This window comes from Callithrix jacchus, chromosome 15, assembly GCF_049354715.1.
Source record: "Callithrix jacchus isolate 240 chromosome 15, calJac240_pri, whole genome shotgun sequence".
Lineage (NCBI taxonomy): Eukaryota > Metazoa > Chordata > Mammalia > Primates > Cebidae > Callithrix > Callithrix jacchus.
In genome coordinates, this window is record NC_133516.1 from 82,497,997 (window position 1) to 82,521,090 (window position 23,094).

The following is a 23,094-nucleotide window of genomic DNA, read 5'->3' on the forward strand; positions in this document are numbered from 1 at the left end:
TGTTATTCTGTAGAGATACCTCTTGGATCTCTTCCTTCTGTAACCATGCCACCACTACCATAGATGAAACTCTTATTACCCCAGGCCTTTTCTAGCTGATTTCCTTCTGCCCCCAATTCCGCCTCACCCATTTCTTGCCGTGTGCCACTGTTAAACTGTTCTTCTTAACACTCTCCTCCTCAAAAACATACAGATTTTCCATCCAGATCCTACCTTTCTTAAGAGCTCAGCTCAAGTCCCATCTCTTCTATGAAGTCCCGTCTCCTGGAGTTGGCCGCACCATTACTTAGGACTGCATTGGCCTGTATTCTTGTTTCATCACCCCAACTAGGTTAGACACTGCTGTAGTGGGGGCAGCCACATTCTCTGCTCCTTTTTGTTTTTTTTGCTGTTGTTATTTTAGAGGAAGGGTCTCACTCTGCCACCCAGGCTGGAGTACAAAGGCATGATCCTAGCTCACTGCAGCCTCAAAATCCTGATCTCAAAGAATCTTCCCACCTCAGCCTCCTGAGTAGCTGGGACTATACATACATGCCACCACACCCAACTAATTTTCTTATTTTTTTTTTTTCAGAGATGGGGTTTTGCCATGTTGCCTAGGCTGGTCTGAAACTCCTGAGCTGAAGTAATCCTCCCATCTCAGCCTCCCTTAGTGCTGGGATGACAGGTGTGAGCCACCACACCAGCCTGCCTTTTGGGTTTATGCCATGGAGCGTGCATCTTGCTCATCACAGACCGTTCTCTTTTTTGTTTTGCCATTAGCCTGGCCAACATGGTGAAACCCCATCTCTACTAAAAAATGCAAAAATTAGCCAGGCATGGTGGCGTGCACCTATAATCCCAGCTACTCTGGAGGCTGAGGGAGGAGAATCACCTGAACTCAGGAGATGGAGCTTGCAGTGAGCCAAGATTGCACCACTGCACGCCAGCCTTGGCACCAGAGAGAGACTCCATCTCACAAGAAAAAAAAATTCTTGATTGACAACATCATAATAGATTTTTTTTTTAATCTTAAAGCTAATCCTCGTGGGGTGATACATATCTTATTTGGGTGTCATGGAGCCCAGCCATACTGACCCAAAAACATCCTAAGTGACACTGTTGGCTGCTGCACTAACCTAAACAGACTGCAAATGACATTTAAAAATAATTTTTGTTTATTGAGATATCACTAACATATAATAATTGCAAAAAATTTAGGTGTACAAATGTTGTTTGTTTTTTTCAAGATAATTAAATCGTTTATTGATTACACATGATAATGGATGATACACAAGCTTCATTCCCATCTATAATTTTATCTGGTACCATTATTCAATTTAGATATATTGCATAGGATGTGCCAACAATCATCTTTATAACCAATAATTCCATGATTTTTGCTTGGGTAATTCCTTTTAATCGTGAACTTTAGGTCACAACAGTAACTATTAGTTCAACTACACCAAGGTTTCTGAAGACATTGGCTTCTCCACCCAAGCATGTTGTATATAAATTCCAAATAGAACCTGGCATCACCCTGAAGAAATTCTAACTTCACACTGTTGGGGAAATTTACCAAGATGGCTTCAGAGTAGACTAACTTTACACAGCACATTAAAAAAAAAGACATTTATTCAGCGTCACGATCAGACTATTACATTTAGCAATCAACAGCATGGGTGCAAAAAAAAAAAAAAAAGGAAAAAGAAAAAATCTACATTAAAACCCTTTGTTGGAATGCTTTACACTTTCCACAGAACAGAAACTAAAATAACCTGTTATACAATTAGTCACAAATACAGTCCTCGAGTTTTTTGCCCATACACCTGAGTATTTGTCTAAATCATGTCTTCTTTGTAGCAGCTAGGCCCTGCCACCACTGTGCTTAGCTGAGTTCACAAATCTGTTGTAACCTGTAGCTTCCCTGTCACTTCTCTGGCTCTCCTCTCCTGCTAAGCTTTGTTTCCTAATTAAAATCTTCTGCCACTGCCATAGCTACTGCTGCTACTGGAACCGCCATAGCCACCTTGGTTTCGTGGTTTGGCAAAGTATTGGCCGCCACCACCATAGGGGCCAGAGCTTCTGCCTCCAAAGTTTCCTCCCTTCATGGGTCCAAAATTTGAAGACTGATTGTTGTAACTGCCAAAATCATTGTAGCTTCCACCACCTCCAAAATTGCTTCCATCATTACCAAATCCATTATAGCCATCCCCACTGCCACCATATCCACCACCACCACGGCTGCCACCAAAGCCACCACGACCACTGAAATTTCCTCCACAACCAAAGTTGTCATTCCCACCGAAACCACCTCCACGACCACCACCAAAGTTTCCAGAACCACTTCGACCTCTTTGGTTGGATGAAGCACTAGCCATCTCTTGCTTTGACAGAGCTTTCCTAACTTCACAGTTGTGGCCATTCACAGTATGGTATTTCTGAGTGACAATCTTATCCACGGAGTCATGGTCGTCAAAGGTTACAAAGGCAAAGCCCCTTTTCTTGCCACTGCCTCTGTCCGTTATGATTTCAATCACTTCAGTTTTTCCATACTGTTCAAAATAATCTCTTAGGTGATGTTCTTCAGTGTCTTCTTTAATGCCACCAACGAATATTTTTTTCACAGTTAAGTGGGCACCTGGTCTTTGAGAATCTTCTCTTGAGACAGCTCTCTTTGGTTCCACAACTCTTCCATCCACTTTGTGTGGCCTTGCATTCATGGCTGCATCCACCTCCTCCACAGTTGCATACGTGACGAACCCAAAGCCCCTGGAGCGCTTGGTGTTTGGATCTCTCATGACCACACAGTCTGTGAGCATTTCCCCATTGCTCAGAATGGCTCCTGAGGCTCTCATTGGTTGTTTCAAAGCTCAACCGTCCAATGAAGAGCTTCCTCAGCTGTTCCAGCTCTTTAGGAGACTCTGACTTAGACATGATCGCGGGGAGAAGAGAGATTTTAATGATGCTGCTTCGGCGGCGTCCACGGGCAGAAAGGAGCAAACTGACGAACGTATCTCAGGTGTACAAATGTTTTAATGTTTTAATATTCATATATGTTGTGAAATGATCACCATAATCAAGCTAATTAACATACTCACTGCCTCTACCATTTTTTGTGTGTGCGTGTTGAGAAGATTTAACTTATGATATATCCTCTTAGCAAATTAAAAGTATACAAACAGTACTATTAACTCTCATTGCCATGTGCTGTACATTAGATCTCCAAAAATTACTCATCTTGCAGAACCGAAACTTTGTACCTACAAATGACATTTAACATACAAACCATTTGTTAAGAATTTTCTCAGGCAGTACACTATGGTGGGTCCATAGGAAGCTGATGTGTGCAAGGCTCTTAGAGTCTATGTGAGATAAGCAATATGTGCATCAAATATTGAATGGGGCTCTGTCTAATAGACTAAGGGCCCAAAAGCCATTGTTGAAAAGATCTTGTTTATGAAGAAAATGATAGGGCAAATGGAGAGTTGGATTACCATGAAGCTAATCAAACTTTGATTTCAGAACTTTTATTTGCAAGGGCCCTTCCAAGTTTCTGTACCAAATTTGCATTTACAATTGTATATTCTTTTTCTTACAGAGCCCTCCCCAAACCGTTTAAGCTTCAGGCCCCACAAAACCTGGGTCTAGCCCTGGTGCATTAACCTTGAGATGAGGGACTGATTGTGAGCACATATAAGGAAGGGAAACTTAAAGTACAGATGGCACAAATGCAGTGCCTCCTGCCACACACATCAGAACCACTGCTAGAAATCACCACTCCCTCCTCCTCTTTCCATAGCATATGCAGGATGCACCAACACATTTCTTTTCAGAAAAAAAAAAAAATCAGAGAGACTTGGACAAGGTCAGGAGATATTCCAGCCAGATTGACTTGAACAAGGGCAGGAGATACTCCAGCCAGATTTCAAGGTCCTGAAGTGGTTTTGCTCTTTGTCTCTGCTTTTCTCAGGCCTGTGATACTGGGTTCCAGAAGAGCTGCCTGGGCAACCAGCATCTCACCCGATATGCCCCACTGCAGATCTCCCCCTGCTCTCCCCAGTTCTTTGAATTCCTTTGTCCCCAGCTCCATGGTACTCTGTGTATATCTGAGGGGCCCTGGTGTTCCTGTGAAGTTTCCATGACTAATTCTGGCAAAGCAAAGAGAGCCTTTCTCACGTCAACAAAGCCACTCTGTCGCAGAATAGTGGCAAGTGAAGCCAAAATTCCACCTTGGCATAAGTAAAGCTGTTCTTTTTTAAAAGAGTTGTTAGGAGAAAAAGAATGGAGGGGACAGAGCCGACCCACTTCATGTTAGTGAAATGATGGTATATTAAGCTGACGGTTTTATGGCTTTGCATGTAAGCTTCCTTCCCTGCCAAAGCACACTGTTTTTCCAGAAATTTTTTTACTTCAGAAGACTTTATTTAAACATTCAAAGTGTATTTTATGTTCAGACTTAATTCTGGTTGGCCCAGAGACTCAGATACATGATCACCTCTATTGGTGGTTTTGCAGATAACTTGCTTCTCCAGTTACTAGCAAAGGATCTTTCTTGATTGCAAAATTAATTTCCATTTTTTAAGACCTTGGATGCAGGACAACACCTTTCCTGGCTTTGATTTGTAAAGAGGTAGAGTGTTTAGTGGAAAGAGGCTGGGATTAAAGTCTGCAGACCTAGGGCCAAGCCTCAGCTCTACAACTGTGAGAACTTGGACCAGTCACATGTAGCTGTGAGCCTCAGTTTTACTTTCATCATAGGATCTTAAATCTGGAAGGGCCTCAGAGGTAACCCCTGCCTGCCTATCTTAAAAGATTTTGGGAATCAATAGTAAAAATTACAGATTAACCAAAATTGCTGTACAAGCATGAAGTATCATTATTACCATTCAATGGCTGACCATTGCTCAGATACTTTCTACCTAGTAAAAAGCCAGGAATGTTCCCATTCCATCTTCTGTAAAGGGGAGTCTGCAATGTGAAAACTCACCATGAGACTAAATCTCCAGAGTTCAGCTTGCAACACATGAAATGAAAACAATATGGAGGCCAGGCAGGGAGATGATGCAGAAGGATAAAGCTAGAAATCAAATGTTTCTCCCTTGCAGGCAGATATTTTGTTGCTTTGTATCAATATATCTGAGTGTCCACACTTCCAAAACACACCCTCTACCCCCACTCAAATCGATTACATTCTGACAGGTACATTTAGACTTAACAGATTCATACTTTGTAATATTGAACCTGTCTGTAACGTCATATTCCTAGAGAACATCCCTGTGCCATTGTGGTTATCTACACGTGCATGAAATCCTCATACTGCTTTGGGACCTCATTCCTAAAATTGTTACAGTCGCAGAGCAAACAGTTCTATTTTATTTTCACAAACTGCATTGTACCTCGTGACCTCACCCTGTACCAGCCCTTGGAACTGTCCCCTCCCCCAGAAGCTCCCTGCCTGGATTGTACCCCAAAAGGGAACCTTGAAGCTCTGGAGTCAGACTGATCTTCGTTCTGCTCCTGACTCAGCTCTCACCAGTTATCAGGCCTCCTCAACTCTCAGGCCTCCATGCATCACAGAGCTTTTCTGACCCTCCAGTGCCTCTGCATCTGTTACATGGGACTAAAAATACAGAGACCTCCACAGAGGTTGTGAGGACAGAGATATCTGCAGCGCCTCACTGTACTGAAGGTGCTAAAATTAACATTGGCCTTGAGGCCTAGGCCCTTGTCATCCCGACTAGATTATAATCTTAAACCTGGCCAGTTTTCCTGCTTCCATCCTCTCACCATCCAGGCTGCCCTGCACTTTGAATCAGGATTTCAGAAAGGACCCAACACAAATAAACATTCCAAAGCATATCCATCATGTTACCTGCCCAATCCCAAACCTTCCAAGGTTCTCACTGCCCATAGTCTCTGTGGAGAGCCCCTTGAATCAGCCATCGAGAGCCACCCCTCTCCCCACTGCCACCTGCCACCTTGCTTCATCTCCCTCTTCCTCACCACAGCCCTCTCCACCATTGCTCCAACCCATAAGCATGTTCAAACCCTCTCAAGGTGTACTTTCTTCCCACTCAGAATCAGTCCCTCAGAAGATAGGTGAGACCCCCCACCACCCTAAGGAACTTTCTAGTCACCTCAGGGAGGCACCTGACACTCCCACTCCCAAAGAAGACAGGACTTGGAGAAGGGCTTTCAATGGCACAAAGGCTGTCTCGCTCAAGAAAATTTTCCTCATTGTTGATTCTGCATTAAAGCATGCCTGTGAATGGAGATCGCTAGGGAGGGCTATGAGGCTGCAGATGAGACCTCCCCTGTGTTGGTAGATCCCCCTACCCGTCTTTGTGGGGCACTCACCCCATTCTCCCACCTCCCGCACAACTTATCACGGAGGATAGAGCTGGGTGGAGCTGCAGGAGCCAACACTGCACCTCTGCATTGCGGCGCGGGGCTGTGCGAGACAAAGAGAGAGATTGCCACCTATTGACAGAAATGTCACCTGCAAAGAGGGAATGATTGTATAACTAGTGGCTCCCCCACTGTGAGTTCTTCAAATGGGCCTTTTGTTTTTTCCATTCAGTCAGTCCTTCTGTTCTATATTATCACTGCAGTGCAAGGTAGGACAGGAAAAAACGGGGACATGACAGCCCAAGGTGGTAGTGACAGTATCTCAGTGGGCAAGTTGTCTGAAAATAAATTGCCCACTGTAATAGTAGCCACTTTCAGTTGGTGTGGCAGGCACTGTGCTGCATGCAGTCCGTCCCCGTTAATCTTCACAACAGCCCTCTAAGAATCAGTACTTCAACTTTTCACATGAGGAAGCTGAGGTTTAAAGAGAGCACCTAGCCCATGACCAGCAAGTAAGGAATAAAGGTGGGATGTGGGTAATTTAAAACTAAATCTCTGATGCACTCTTACGCACATTCTCCCGACACTTGCTAATTATGCAGTTCACACCCCCATGATAATTTCCTTAAGCTATGTCATCTGGATATGAAAATAAATATAAACTGCTTTCCCTTTGGTTGGGCAGAATTCTAGCTCTGCCACTTTCTAGTTAAGGCTCAGCTTTCTCACCTGTGAAATGGGGCTAGTAATGATGTCTAACTTAGGGATTTTTCGAAGAGCTTAAATCACATATAATCAAAATAACTTAGCAGGATGCCGGCTATTTATAAATGGGAGTTTAGTTATCAGTGGTTGAAGATACGGGTTGGAATCTTGGCTCCTCTCATTTCTAGCTTTGGGACCTTGGGCAACTTTTTGACCTTTTTGATCTTCAATTTCCTAATCTATAGAATAGAGTTAATAATAATATACCTATTCTTGTAGAATTTCCCTGTAAGATTAAATCATGGATATGAAAACATTTTGTAAATTTTAATTGTACTATTCAAATATTAGTTGTTATAACTCAAAAGGTATCTGTTTCTCCAAATGGATTTTTGAGAACTATTCCTGAAAAATGACTTGGTTGAATTCAACCTATTTTTAATACTTACAAAAAACAACAATTTAAGATAAAAGAAGGTTCCATAAATGCCCCAGGCTTTTCTGCAAGCAGCTCTATAAGGCATTCCCATGAATAACACGTTTCATAGGCAGCTTGTTTTACAGTTCGTACTTCCAAATGTATCTCACTGAATCTCTGCAGGATAGGGCTGGTTAATAGACAAGGACATGTGAGGCTTAAAGAATGAAAATCACTAGTTAAGGACGTAGACTAGTGAGTGGAAGTTTGTGGGTGTTTGCCTGTGGAGCTGTGTGTGGGTGTCTTTGAATGCAGGCATGTATCTGAGCCTGCTTTTTATGCATTTGTGTGTCCATAACTCATGGCACACACTCACAGGGGGTGCATGTTTGTCTGTATCCCTTGGGTAGAATGTTGTTTCTTGGGAGAGGAGAAGGGAATCATATCTGAGGTTTTTTACAACTCGTCAGCAAAAACCTTTTCCTCTTCCTTTTTAGTGTTGCCTCACATTCCCGAGGCAGTTTCCACAAGAGGGCCCTGCCTGGAGAATATCCTTGATTTTTATCTCCACTCCCTGTTTAGGAAACAACAGCTCTCCAGTCCCCGAAGCCTTCTGGGAATTACTTCCTCTTTCTTCCCCAGCCGCTAGCTTTCTTGAATTCGCCTTAGCAACATTCAAAAAAGAACTGGTTTAGCAACAGCATGTGAACCAATGAAATGTGAGCATGGGAACGGCTTCTAGACCAATGGGAGCCCTGCTTGACCAGCAAGCTGGCTTGGGACAGAAAATAATAACCTGGAGTTTGCAGAGCAGCCTCTGGGTGGCAGTCGATCAGCTGTATTGGATATGGCGCCTCAGCTCGAAAGTATACTTGGTTTTTGCTTTTTTTTTTGCCCTAATCTTGGATATAAAACATTCACCAACTATAAGAATTGTACTATTACAAGACTTGTGGGTGTGAGTTCTATGCATAATGTGGTAGACATGGCCGGGAGGGGGAACTGTTGGGTTCCATCCCTGCCTTACACAGCCAGCCCCCATGACCCCATCACCACATCGTGCCTCCTGTAGTCTTTGTTGGTTTTGTCACAGCCAGTGCTGGCCCAGTGGCCTTGGGTCTGGAGATCTTCCGTGATTTTGCCTTCTCAGCCAGTCAGGATGAGAAGCTGGGGAAATCACATTCTCCTTCATGTAACCATCACCTACTGTGCTGAGTGGTGAATGAGATGGGTCTGGCTTTCTGCCACTAGTGAATGGGAGGGAAGGGATGAGCCATCAACAGATCAATGCCTATCAATACCCCCACATTCTCAGGTGGCATACACTGAGACCATTCCCTGCCTTGTCAGTTATGCTGCACATGTCTGAACAGTAATGTCTGACTAGCAAATGATTTGAGGATAATTCTATTAGGCAATTTAGCCCTATTAATCTTGAAGTCAGTGGCAGACTTGGGCAGGGGCTAAATAGGTCCATAGCAAAAATAGCAAATCCACATTTCCAATGGTTTAGCCATCCTTCTTTTGCACCTCGAGATGATAGTGCTTTGAACACCATTCAGTCAAGTTTGGGTCCTTCAGATATTCATAGTTCTCTACAATGTATCCATTTCTGCCTGACTTACTCTTCTTCTTTAAGAATCAGTTAAGGCTTAGTATCTTCAGTATCCTTTGATTCTCACCATTCTCCTCCCCACCAGCTCCCTGGTGCCTCTGTTCTTGCACTTCCTGTGTTGTTTTCCAAATGTCTCTTTCTTTGTGAGTTTCCTCTAAGCGTCATAGAGCTTCCTGAGGACAAGGTGTGTCCTTGGTATCTCCATCCCTTAGCATAGTGTTGGCATAGGTGCTCAATAAGCATTTTTAGAAGAAAGGAAGCATGCAAGGAAAGAGCTCTTGCTCTTTGAGAAACATATTAGAGACTAAGGTACCTGATTGTGGGCTGAAGCAGTGCCTGGGAGTAGGGCACTAGCTGTTGAAGGCAGCGTCTAGCTGTTTAAGACCCAGCATCTTCTCTTTGTGTAGTTTGCAAGAAAAATAAAAATGAAAAAGACCTAGCATCTAGCTGTTTAAGACCATGAGCCATGACTCCAGAGCAAAGCCCGAGCCTGAAAGATAATCTCACTATGGACTCATCCCGTGATGAGTTCATCTCAGTCACATGGTTTCCTTTATGATTGTGTGTTCTAGGAAGAGCTGAGGAGCAAATCCAAGATCTGTGCCAATGTGTTTTGTGGAGCTGGCCGGGAATGCGCAGTCACAGAGAAAGGAGAGCCCACCTGTCTCTGCATCGAGGTAAGTCCTGATATCAGTAGTCAGAGGACAGTGTCCAAGGCCAGTATGGCTACCTTGCGGAGCCACCCGTCAGCAGGCAGTGCCAGTGATTTCATTCTCTTTATAAGAGCATACCTCATCCCTCTGAAAAATGTGGAATTTTTATTCTAGATTCCTGATTTTTAATGCATGGATACTTTTTCTTTCTAAAAAATATTTAGCTCTATAAGATTTTTTTAATTAAAAAATAAGAATTGCTTTATATAAGTGAAATTGTACAGACATTTACACAGACATAAAATTATCATCTTCCCCCATAATCCTTCAATCCCGTTAGTCTGAAGTAACCAGTGTTATTTTCTAAAATGAAAACCAGTTTTTATTTTCTATGTTACTATAAGCATGAGGGTTTGTATGCTCCTGTAGACGTAATGGTTCCCCCTATTTTATGCAAAAATGACATTATGATATATAGATATATGCAGTTTATCTTTTTTTACTCATTAATTTATCATGGACAACACTCTAGATCAGCACATACAGTTTTAACTCATTTAACTCACTGTAGCGGCATAATATTTAGTAATATAAAATAACTAGATTTATTTAATCATTTTCCCATAGATAGATATTCAGTTGGTTCTATAAGTTGTTTACCTCTATAACCAGTAACATCCTTATGCAAATACCCTTACATGCTACTGCCTTTATTTCTTTAGCATTGATTGACACCAGGGCTTGCTAGGTCAGAGGATACGCAAATTTTTAAAAACACTAGATGAGATGCAGGATTTTTTAAAAAATGTTTAAAAAACAAAGAGAGCCTTGGATAAATACTTCTTTTATAGGCTGGATTCTGACAAGTTCTGCCACTAAAGTGAACATAAATACCCTGGACATATGCCCTTATTTTCTCTTTTCTGTCAGACCAACCCATAATCTGGAAACACATATTTCTGCAAATTAAATACAACCAATTTAGTCCCCAGGTTAAGGATCCTAATTTGTTGCCCCAGAAAGGAAGTTTTCTAACTTGAAAATCTGAAAACCGGATTCTGGTGGGGATCCATTAGCCCTGGGAGGTCCTCACTAGCAGTGCACCAGGCCACAGTATGGTGGCATAAGGCTGGAATTAGCATCTGGAAACCTGAGGTCTGGTCTCAGCTAACCCACATCTAGTACGACTTTGAGCAAACTAATTCCCAGCAGATGCTGTGAAGACAGAGCCCACATTTGGTATTGCCCATTGCCCAGCCCATAGTGAGCACTCCATAATAAATATTGGTTCAATGAAATGCATATTTTTGGTATCCTCAACTAAAATTGGAGAGGTTGGGCTGCCATCCGCTTCCCATGCTCTGTGCTTCATTTTACCATCTGCTCTTTCTTGTTTCAGTTCTTCTTTATTTGATCTGAGCTATGCTTGCTTCCTGCTTCTCCCTTTTAAAAACCATAGAAGTCCAATGAAACTGAGCTTGCCTATGATTTGGGTACCTTCAGCAGCCAAAGCATAAACTAGTTGCCAGATGGACTTTGTTCCATTTCCCTGTCCTTGATTGTCTGTGGTACTTCACAAAGACCCAGGCAACCCTAATTCTATCTTCACAACAAAGGCTTGAGATTAGGAGGAAAACAAAGTGGCCCCCAAATAGTATACAAAGCAAGAGATCCTTATAGTTAGACTATGGAAAAATTGGAGAGAGTGTGTGTGTGTGTGTGTGTGTGTGTGTGTGTATGCCTGCCTGCCTGCCTATCAGTCTCTCCACACTCCCAGCTTTCAGTTCTGGCTGTTTCGTGTCATTGAATGTTGGAATATTAAGAGAGCTTAGATCTTCTGAAACATTAAATGACTTTTCTGAAAGTGACAGATAATTCCAATTCCTGACTTTTAATAAAATGCCCTTTTTGCTAATTTGATATGGTTAGTGGGGTGTCTTTGTTTGTTCATGCTGCTACAACAAAATATCTGAGATTGGGTAATTAATAAATAATATGAATTTAATTCTCATAGTTGTGGAGGCTGGGAAGTCCAAGATTGAGGTGCAAGCCGATTTGATGTCTGGTGAGGGCCTGGTCCCTACTTCCAAGATGGCACCTTGAATGTGGCATCTTCACATGGCAGAAGGCAGAAGGCCAAAAGGGTCAAATGCTGTAGGAAGACTGTTTTATTCACTTCTTAACCTCATCCACAAGGGAGGAGCCCTCATGACCTAATTAATCACCTCCTAAAGGTCTCACCTCTTAATACTTTTGCATTGGGAATTAAGTATCAACATGAATTTTGGAGGGATCACAAACATTCAAACCTTAGGGTGTCTCTTTCTTCACTGAATAGAAGAGATGACCCTGGACCAGCATAGGATGAAGGGCCATAGGCAACTGAGACAGGGTCAAGTTGGGTAGGAACTGTGACTCCCTGTGCCCTGGTGGTGTAGAGGCACCATTTCTGCTGGTGGAGAGTCCCCTTACAAAATGGCTGTGTGTGTGTGTGTGTGTGTGTGTGTGTGTGTGTGTGTGTGTCCATAACTGCACATTCTCCTTTGGGTATGTTTCAGCAATGCAAACCTCACAAGAGGCCTGTGTGTGGCAGTAACGGCAAGACCTACCTGAACCACTGTGAACTGCATCGAGACGCCTGCCTTACTGGATCCAAAATCCAGGTTGATTACGATGGACACTGCAAAGGTAAGGTGTGCTCTCACCACTGCAGGGTAGCTTCAGCCATGGGGAGCCGAGGAACAGAGCACTGTGGCCTGGCTGACCACATGGCCTTTCTATCATGACCACAGCCCCTCAAAGCTGTGGAAACCACCCAGTTGGTTGGAGATGCATCCTCTTGCCACTCATGAGCCTGCTGGGTTTGCCCTGGATGGCCCAGGCTGCTGCCTAGGGTTTCCTGTATCAGATCCCCAGGGAAGTTTTCAGCACTGTCTGCATCTGGATTGTAGATAAGGAGGACCCCATCAGTAATCAGTAATAATAAGGAAGTTCCTTAAATTAATTATGTACCTTTTTGGAAAGTAGGTAAGTTTCACTTCCCCTGTGCTTTTTAATTTGGGCACCTCTCAACCCTAGTAGTATTGTTTCCCCTATTTTCCACTGAAACCATTGTCATTAGAATAAGATGGAAGAAGTCTCATACTTGTTGCTAATTAGATACCAGCCCCTTTCAGCCTTGACCTTTCTTGAAGAAACAAGAAGCTGTTTCCCAGGTAATAGTCTCCACTCCATTCCCTGTTCAGAATGATTCTCCATGTGAATTCTCAAAATCCCAGTGACCCCCGCCCCTCAGTGCAACAGGCCAGTGTGAGGCCAGAAGGGTAATTCAGTGGCCCTAAATTACCAGACAAAGCAGGAAACAGAAGATCCCCATACCTGGGCCCTAGAAGAAGGAAAGGAAAGGAGTCAAGACAAAATGATGAAAAGGTTACAGGTAGTCTTCTATATGTGGAGCAGTTGTAATCCTAGAAATACAGAAAAAAATTTTTTTCTCTACTTCGTATCACACATTTTCTTATTTTTGTCTTGCAGAGAAGAAATCTGTAAGTCCATCTGCCAGCCCAGGTGAGTGCCCATTTTTTCTACTGTTTGCAACTCAGGGAAGACATTCTTTTCATGATAGGAATTTTGTGTTCCACAATCCCTGGCAAGCTCATAAGATCTTCTATGTATCAGAACTTGTGTTCCCAGAACTGGCCACTCCTCAACACAGCTCAGAAAAGCTGCAAAGCTGCATGTGTGTGTGTGTGCTTGCCAGTTGAAGCAGCTGGTTGGGTCAGAATGTTGACTGTGTTTTCCCATTTTTCCTGAGTAGCAATTGAACTGCATGAACAGGAAAGCCACTCCGTTCTTTTTTCAACATCCTGTAAAACATGCTCATGTCATGGGACTAGCAAATAGAAGGCACAGCTCTTTTGGAAAGGGGATAATTGGAAATGCCAGTAAGACTTCTGTGGTTTTCTGTTAGTGATCACCAAAATTTTATCGTAATTTATAATTACAGAGCTTTTTCACATATACTTTCTTTAGATTCTCTCAATAGCCTTTGTGAGGTAGATCTTACTGTAATTACCTTATAGATGAGGACATTGAGGCTCAAAGAGGCTAAGTGAGTTTCCTAAATCATACAGCTAGGAATTGGCAGACTGGGGAAGAACTCCCAGATTTTCATTCCCCTGGCCCAATGCCCTTTTCACCACAACATGTGTTGTCTTCCAGGAATTCTCTTCTGCCAAAGCTTTCTCTCCTCTGCTTCCTCATCCACCTGACTCTCAGCAACCCCCGTTATTTCCAGTGGACAGCAGCTGTCCAGAGCAGGCTTCGACATGGCCCTCGCTGGGCTTCACATTCTGTTGTTCATAATAAAGGATGATGCAGGTGGCATACAGTTTTAGGTGGGGGAAAGTTCGGATGGACCTAGTTGGTGAGAAAGGGAGAAACTGGAGAGAATCAGAAATCTAGCGGCATAAAAAACTATAATAATGTTCTCACTTATTCATGTATTATTTCATCTCATCTTTGAGTCAAGAGAGCTGCTTTATTGATTGATTTCCCTTTATGAAAGTGTCCTCTATTTTTCTGCTCTAGTTATTCCTCACATAAACTGTGAAACCTTTCTGTTTCAATAGTCTCAATATTTACAAATAATTTAGAGATGGGAGCTTGAATCCTGGGCTAGGCATTTTCCAGTTGTGTACCATGGATATATGAATCCTGTCTCCCTGGGCACCAAGCCTCCCACACAGAGGGTGCCATATGTCATTGGGGTCCTCCCCTGACTGCTCAGCTGACATCCTCCACCTTCCTGCAGTTGTTTGCTATCAGTCCAACCGTGATGAGCTCCGACGTCGCATCATCCAGTGGCTGGAAGCTGAAATCATTCCAGATGGCTGGTTCTCTAAAGGCAGCAACTACAGTGAAATCCTAGACAAGTATTTTAAGGTAATCCAGAGGTGGGAGGAAGACTATTCAGGCCCATAGAAAGGGAAGCTGCCTCCTCCCATTGCCTGGTCACATCTTCCCAGACCACAGGAAATGCAAACCTGCATAGACTCCCCGAGTTTTCTCATCATAGATTATTCATGAATCTGTGAAAGTTGTCTTCTAACCAACTTGATCAGTGGGAGTAAGCAGTGGAGTCTTTAGGATCTAACACACATGTACTGCTGCCTTCAGGCAGTTAAAGCCACAAAGGTCTTAGATAATCTGTCAGTTAGGGCCAAGCTCTGTCCCCTACTCCCCATAACATCTTGGTGCTGACTGTTAATAAAAAATACCTTCTGATGGCACCCAGACCCAGACCACTTCAGCCTCTTTCCTGCCTAGTTTGACATTTATCTTAAGTCATTAACATGATTGCCCATGGCCTGGAGAGATTCTTCATCTGAGAAGAATCAATGGACTGGCATTTCGTGGGTCCAGAGATTCTTCCTGAACTTAGATATTGCTGTTCCCAATCATTAGTTGAAGAGACAGAGTGTTCCACTTGGGAACAGAAGAGATGCTGTTTTCACAAAGGGACATGAAGGAGGATATAATATTTAACAATGGCTCAGGCTATTATGGCATGCAAATCTTTCACAGAGCTTGAGAGAAGAAGCAATTAAGGGCATTAGAGTTTTCTTTCCTCTATGGCAGATATTAAATCTCTGGATTCCAGGTTTTTGAGATAATACCCAGATGAAATGCACAGTCTTTCTTACTCTATCCTCTGTCTCAACCATTCCCACATTACAGAGCCCTTGGGACAATAATGGTTCCTCTTCTACAGAAAAACACATCATAATACTTAGCCAGGAGAGTTGGACAGGAACAGAAAGTAATGTAAAGAAAGTGATTGTTCAAAAGCTGAGTAAGTGCAGGGCCTGTTGTGAGCACTAGTGACTTTGCCCTGCAATTACAGTGTGGGAGGTGTGGGGCCCAGGACATGCCTACCTAGGGGCCACCTGGGACCTTGTAACCATCTTTTAGTGGTCCTTTGATGGCACTCTGCCTCAGGCATCACTGACACCTGCTGTTAGATTTGATTCCCAAGAACCTAGACTACGTTCCCCTCAACACGTCTCCATCTCCTCCAGCAATAACTCACTTTTGCAGGCTCCCTTCTGAAAGCTGTAAGTTCTCTTGAGAAAGTAGCTCTTCTCTAGGGCATTCTCACACCCAAGCATCTAAGAAAACTTGATTATGACTGACAGACACAAAATGCCTTCTTCCCAGACACGCTCACAGTGTCTTCCAGGAGAAAACAGGTTTCATTTTCTACTTTTTGATGATTATCAGAGTCTTATGTGCTGCTATCTTTAAAAGGAGATTGCCTCCTGCTAGGTCAGCAGCTGCATGTTGGTGAGAGATGACATCTCAAAGAGACTGTTCTGAACCAATGAATTGTTCCCCAGCCCAGCTGGCATTTCCTACATCAAAATTAGTCAAAAATCAAATTGAATTAGAATTTGAATAAGGCCAAAATCTGACTTTCACCTTAACCAGTGATTTAGTCACTATTTCTGTGAAAGTGTAACAGAATGAAGAAAGACCCAGGTAGGAAGAACCTTCCATGCTCTTGGAATTTGGAATCTAATCCATTCCTAATTTCATCTGGGTAGGATCTCAATCCCTGTGGCTCCTGATGGGCAGGACTGACACTTGAGCCAGCCTTCTTATCTCCTTTACCCTGGCATCATAGCCCACACAGTCCCAGCTGCTGTGCACAAGCAGGTGCATGGCTCAGCCCATCTCCTCTGAACAGTCTCCAAACTTACACTGATGAGCCCCAAGCACAGATCTCATGACACACATCTTTTCTGCCTTCCCACAACCCTATAGTTAAATAAAAGTGTTATCTCAAATGCAAGTCGAGCATTCCTAATCCAAAAATTTGAAATCTGAAACTTTTTGAGCACCAACGTGACACCGTATAAGTGGAAAATTTCACACCTGAATTCATATGATGGGTGGCATTCAAAACATAGTCAAAACTTTGTTTCATGCACAAAATTATTTAAACTATTGTATAAAATTACTTTCAGGCTATATGTGTAAGGTATAGGGGAAACAGGAATGAATTTCATGTTTACATTTGTATCCCATCCCCAAGGTATCTCATTATCCATATGTAGACTTTCTAAAATCTGAAAACTTCCGGTCCCAAGCATTTTGATACTCAACCTGTATAGAACTGGGGAAACAGGCATAAAGAGATACTATGTCTTAGTTACTAACTGGCTGAAAAGAGGCTGAGTGAATTAGGTTGGTTCACGGTCCATGATTAGGACCTCACAGGCAGAACCCTGAGGCATTCCAGGCTATTTCTGGGACAGACACCAGAATTCTGTGTTCCTGTGGATTCTATATATAGCTCCAGCCTGGGGAGGCCCAAGTGGGCCCTTAAGAGATGAGAATGCACATGGGCTGGACCTTCCCCCTGCTGCAGGCCTGATTCTAGTCCTACTGAATTTGAAGTGTATTTATATAGCACTGCCTTTTGAGAGAGGCCTGGGCTGTGGTTGCCAGGTTCATGGTGCCCACTTGGGGCCCCATGGTACCAGGTCTGCAGCCAATGCTAGACCATTCCCCTTTCTACACTCATTCCATCATCAGGCCCTGATGGCATTGGGGGTCTTTGAGGGTTGCTCCTGTCTGCCCAGCACACGTAACATTTGAACTCAAGAAAGTCCTGTGCTACTAACAGTGCCTGCCCCCCCCAGCCAAGCCTATTTATTTTTCATTAATTAATCAAGATCTCACAAGGCAAACACTTAGGGAAGTTTCCTCAGAGAAAATGTGTAGTGAATAAAGGACATCAGAGACCTGTTCCTGGGAATTAGGACAAGAATGATAAGTATATACTAAACTATATAAGGGCCTAATAGTTGTTTCATGCACACCTTCATTATACACATTATACAACATTAGAGTGGAACACGTGTGACACATGCCAGTCAGGAGAGAAGAGTCATTAGCTAATCTTTCCCCTCTGTCTAGATATCTGGAGAGAGATTTTTTCCAGAATCCCTTGTACCATCTGGGAAAGCCATCTTGAAACATGGGGAAGCTGATCTTTTGCCAGGACAGCAAAATGAGACAGCCTAGGGAAAGGACTCAGGAGGGAGGGGGAAGATGCTATTGAAACTTGTTAGGAGAGCAGCATTATGCAACTTGGAATTTGATCAGTCTTGATATTGACACCTTCCTCCTACAGCTAGGGCCTGGGTATCTTAAATGCTCCCAGATGGCTGAGGTCTCAGTTTAGCATGTCGCCATAGAGGACAGTGTGTGAGGTCACCACACCCCTCACTTTGTGCTCGTGGGTTGCCAGCTGGGGTCATGAGGACAGCCTGAGCTGGGTGATCTGAGGACCTGTGCACATGTCTGCAGTGGGGCCCACGGGGCAGAGGAGCAGGAACTTTGTGTGATGACTCCTGTCTGTAGCTTATTGCTGTGAGGCCTTTGCCTGAGTTCTCACTGATGTGATCTGTTATGGGCACCAATGTGAAAGTTAAGCACTGAGAACAGGACAGGGAGGCTGGAATCCAGCAACAAGAAATGATCCTATAATTCCAAAGTGAGCTCAGAGGTTATCTGCATTGCTGTTCCTGAGCAGCTGATTAGAAACACATTCTGGGCCCTGCTACAGAGATTCTGATTCACAGCTTATAACTTTAAACTCTTGTTACATGTTCATCAGGGTTTGAGAACACAATGTGGAGGTTGGTCTGAAACCAAAGGTACAGTAAGAAGTGTCTGCAGGGCAGTGTCAGAGATGGGGCCACACAGCAGGTTTAGGGACCCCAGAGGCCTCTGTTCAGGTTGCCTCCTCTGCCCAGGCACTTTTCCTCTCTCATGTTGGGCACGGGTACCTTCTCTGTGTGTCCCAGGGATTTGAGCGTTTGTTGCCATGGCCTTCTAAGGCCCAGGACAGGGTTGGAATGTATCAAGAACAAGATGAATCAGAGGCAGATCAGTTGAGTGGAGCAATGATGGAACAGGATTTCTACAAAACATTCCTGAATGATGTGTTCATACCCATTCTAGAACTTTGATAATGGTGACTCTCGCCTGGACTCTAGCGAATTCCTGAAGTTTGTGGAACAGAATGAAACTGCCATCAATATCACCACGTATCCAGACCAGGAGAACAACAAACTGCTTAGGTGAGAGGAGTGAGGGGTCAGAGAATGATCCACAAGGGAAAGACTGTCTAGGAGAGGGGACTTAAACCCTTTCCCACCTGCAAGAAGAGCTACCAGTGAGAGAATGTCACGTAAAAAGCAAAATGGGAATTGTGTCCTGTTCTATTCTGTGAACAGTATGAACTAGTATATTGAGTACCACTGATATCTAATCAAATAGTTACTGTTTTTGGTGAGAACTTGCAAGGAATAGAAGAATATAATTCTAAAATAAATTGCCAAGGTCACATCAGCGCAAGTTGTTTCCAAATGTTGTGGGTGATATTTTACTGACTAATTTTCTGAAGGAATTACATTAGTATAGTATTTAATGGTAGGTCTAAAACAGCTTTGTTCTGATTTTTAAGATAATTAGTGCTATTTCATGTCAGTTGCCCTAACTCTTACAAATGTATGCCCCTCTACTTTTCTGGTATTATTCCAGAATAAATATTAATAAAAACTAATCGCTAAGAAACTTTTGATGTAGTTTTAGGACATTGGTAAGAATTAAAAATAGGAAAAACATCTCTTTTCTTCAAAAGAAGTACAATGCACAGTTTGTAAAAGGATTCTTCTTTAATAATAGTCTGTGACCTTAAAGTATAGGTTCTGTAAATCCTTTATATTTTGATAATCTGAAATTAGATAATGCTTTACAATTTCAATATGTGTTCCTCATGATATCTCAGTGAAGGATGGCTTCTCGTCTTCCTTTTATGGATGGGAAGACAGGCTCAGAAAAGTTGAATAACTAGCTCAAGTCCATTTGAGTAGTAAGTGATTGAGCCAGGGCTCAAATCCAGTCCAAGGAAGAAGTGATAGAACTGAGTTCTAAAAGCTTTTCTGAAAATCTCTTTCTGGAATGATGATAATGGTGATTCTTGCTTGAACTTCATATTCTTTCAAATCTCATATTCCTTTCATGTCATCTGTCATATCTCTTCTGTTTTGATTTTCCTAGTTTGGTTGACTTGGCTTGTATACCACGGGGAAAGGCAATTGCTAGTGCAAAATGTGCAGGCAGTGAAAACATGTGTCAGTCAAAGCAGACAAAACCATTCATGAAACTTTAGTCATCTTAAGGGGACATTTGAACAGCCCGAGTGATCTGACATTCAGTATAACAAATTAAAGGTTAGATGGCTGCGTTTGTCAGGATGGATAATAGTTGTGTTGAGTCAGTGCAGAGAGGCTGTTTCAGTTAGCAGTAATCTTCTTAGCCTCCTGTGGAGGCCCTGGGTGTATGTAGTCCTGATGTATACTTCCTTTCTTCTGAGCAAAGCTGAGGTCTTGCTAACACATTTCTCCTGTGTTTTGTTTCAGAGGACTCTGTGTTGATGCTCTCATTGAACTGTCTGATGAAAATGCTGATTGGAAACTCAGCTTCCAAGAATTTCTCAAGTGTCTCAACCCATCTTTCAACCCTCCTGAGAAGAGTATGCCTAACCTAAGAAATAGAGAGCTGTAGGGAATGGAGGCATTTTGTGGGAGCCAAGATAGAGAGGATTGGTGGAACTCTCCAGAGCTAGCTGAGAAAATCCCCTTCCATGATTCCAGACTGGGCTCCAGCCCATCATCCCCATGGTGAAGACAGGACACCAAATTCTTTAGGTTGATGGTGGAATTTGCTCAGATATGGTGCTTCTGAGGGACAGGCATGTCTTGGCGGGGAAAAAGGGTAAGATGCACAGACTGTGGCAAAGATGCCCTGTTCCAGCCTCACAACTAAAAACTGTTGCCTCATATTTCTGGCCCGACAGAATGTGCCCTGGAGGATGAAATGTATGCAGATGGAGCTGAAACCGAGGTGGACTGTAACCGCTGTGTCTGTGCCTGTGGAAACTGGGTCTGTACAGCCATGACCTGTGATGGTGAGCTGCGCTTCAGGCAGGAAGAAAAAACAGCAAGGAGAGAGCTTCATGAAATCTGCATGAGAAGTTGGGGTGGGGATGATGGAGAAGAGGGTGGCTGGGAGCAAGGAACCCAAGGAGCAACTGGCAGACCCATACCTGTAAGGTTGGAGCCCCAGTAGATAGCTTTGAGGACAGAGCACTTATCCCATAGGCATTCAGTTTGAAAATCACTGCAGAGGCTAGGAATAACAGAGGACCAAGACCCAGGGCAAAAGTAAATGATAATGTGAGACTGGAATAGTAACAGTGAAATCAGATACTTACACAGCAAGAACCATGTGCCAGGCTCTCTTCTAAGCACTTTACCTATTAACCCACTTGATCCTTTTAACACCTTAGGAAATACTTAGTAAAAGACTCTGGTGGTTGGAAGACAAAATGACTTCTTGCCATACCCAGGCAGAAAAAGAAAAAATGTTCGTAGACCCTCTTTCAACTAACAGAAATGAGTAATCTTTTTTAAAAAGATAGAAAGTTGAGCTAGTTGAGATGTGTGCAGGGTGGCCTGGGGAGACAGAAATCTGAGAGTTTGGGGGACAGTGTGAGGCTATAGGGTATGTGTGAACCACTAGGGTCCCATCTGGGTCCTGGGCTACAATGATGCCAAAGATCAAGAGGGACTCTTAAAGCTGAGCCCTAGCACAGACCGGGGACGTTCAGAGTGAAGGCAAGACATAAGAAGGGTGCTGAAGCCAGGTCTGAAAGGGAGAGTTTGCCTTAGGGAAGAAAGCTCAGTTGGAACCAGGCCCAAAAGTTATACCAGCTAGGGTGAACCTAAAGTTATATTGGCCAGGTGCAGTGACTCATGGCTATAATCCCAACTCTTTGAGAGGCCAAGGTGGGAAGATTGCTTGAGCTCAGGAGTTCAAGACCGGTCCTGCCAACATAGCGAGACCATGTCTCTACAAAAATGTGAAAATTAGCCAGGCGTTATGGCACATGCCTGTAGTCCCAGCTACTTGGGGGGCTGAAGTGGGAGGATCACCTGAGCCTGGGAGGTTGAGGCTGCAGTAAGCCACAGTTGCGCCACTGCACTCCAGCCTGGATGACAGAGCAAGACCCTGTCTTAAAAAGAATATTTTAAGAAGTTAACTGAGTCAAGGAAGAGCTGGTTGCAGCTTAGAATTATGTTCAGGAAGATCAGGTTAAATGGTAACCAGAAAACAGAGGTCGGAGACCCAGGAAGAGGCTCTTCCAGACAAGGATCCTAGCGAACACCAACAGTATGAGTGGAACGCAGTACTATCTAAGGGACCTCTGGTCTACCACTGCCCAGGACCAAGTCTGTTTTCAGTGTGGAAAGACAGGAAACCAATGTAACTCCAGGGACAGGTGAAATAACAGGAAGAGGCTGTTTAGAGACTAGAAATTTCTACAAGTTCCTAGAAGTCAAGACCAAGTTACTTCTGAAGCCAACAAAGAACTTCTGAAAATGGTCAGTGGCCTAGCCTGCCTCAATCGTGAAGCATCCTATACTTGTTTTCGCAAAACTCCCTTCAGTACCTCTCTGCTTCTAACTACTGCTATTCTGGCTTTGTAAAGGTAGCCCTCCATTTCTAAAGTGCAGGCAGTTAGTGTGCAGCTGGCTTACAGAATAAGAATAAGCATGGTCATCTGGATAATAATCTCTATCACATGCATCAGGCAAAATTCAAATGAACAGCTCCATGGGACATTGCCCATTTCCACAGTCACACAGCTATGGGCTGTTCATCCTCCCTCTGTGGATGGCCAAGTCCAGAACTCTGTGGGTATAACGTGGAGCAATCCAGATGGTGGTGCCCCAGGGGCCTGACCGGGGTGGTACCCCAGAAGCCTGATGTGTAGGTCATGGATCTGAGAGGAGTTTGTGTAGCCAGCATTCCAGGGCATTTTCAGGTTAGTACCAGAGTTAGCAGTCTGCTCTTAGATCACAAATCAGAATGGACAAACAAGAAGGGGCATCAAGATGTGAAGACAGGTAGAGCCAGAGCCAAGGGAAACTGCTAGAAGGGGAAAGTTGATAGGAATGTTTGGAAGATACGTCCTAGCAGTGTTTCCTAATGGTCAATATTATACTTGATAAGCATAGAGATTCCATTCTAAACCTAGTGAATCAGCATTTGCAAAAGAGCAGCTTGGGAACCTGTGTAGTTTTTGTTTTTATCACTGTGCGAGTTTGGGAAACATTGCTAGAAGAAATGGTTGTCAACCCTGGCTGCACATTACAACCAACCAGAAAGACTTGTAAAAAAAATATTGGTGTCCAGGTCCCACCTCAGATCAATTAATCAGAATCTCTGAAGGT

General features: G+C 43.4%; 1 protein-coding gene and 1 pseudogene across 6 annotated transcripts in view; one reads left to right on the plus strand and one right to left on the minus strand.

Annotated features, from left to right (window-relative positions):
* The window catches only part of FSTL1 (follistatin like 1), a 164,574-nt gene that overhangs the window by 135,341 nt on the left and 6,139 nt on the right, over window positions 1-23,094 (plus strand). For all 5 annotated transcript variants that reach the window (XM_078352062.1, XM_035274095.3, XM_078352063.1 and 2 more), the window contains 7 exons: window positions 9,641-9,745; window positions 12,280-12,409; window positions 13,256-13,288; window positions 14,535-14,665; window positions 18,755-18,873; window positions 20,218-20,330; window positions 20,655-20,765. In XM_078352062.1, coding sequence (XP_078208188.1) covers window positions 9,641-9,745; window positions 12,280-12,409; window positions 13,256-13,288; window positions 14,535-14,665; window positions 18,755-18,873; window positions 20,218-20,330; window positions 20,655-20,765 — 742 coding nt within the window. The remainder of the gene's footprint in view (window positions 1-9,640; window positions 9,746-12,279; window positions 12,410-13,255; window positions 13,289-14,534; window positions 14,666-18,754; window positions 18,874-20,217; window positions 20,331-20,654; window positions 20,766-23,094) is intronic.
* LOC100895957 (heterogeneous nuclear ribonucleoprotein A1-like) lies at window positions 1,936-2,998 on the minus strand (annotated as a pseudogene). Its single transcript, XR_004734212.3, has one exon. The product of XR_004734212.3 is annotated as a heterogeneous nuclear ribonucleoprotein A1-like (transcript).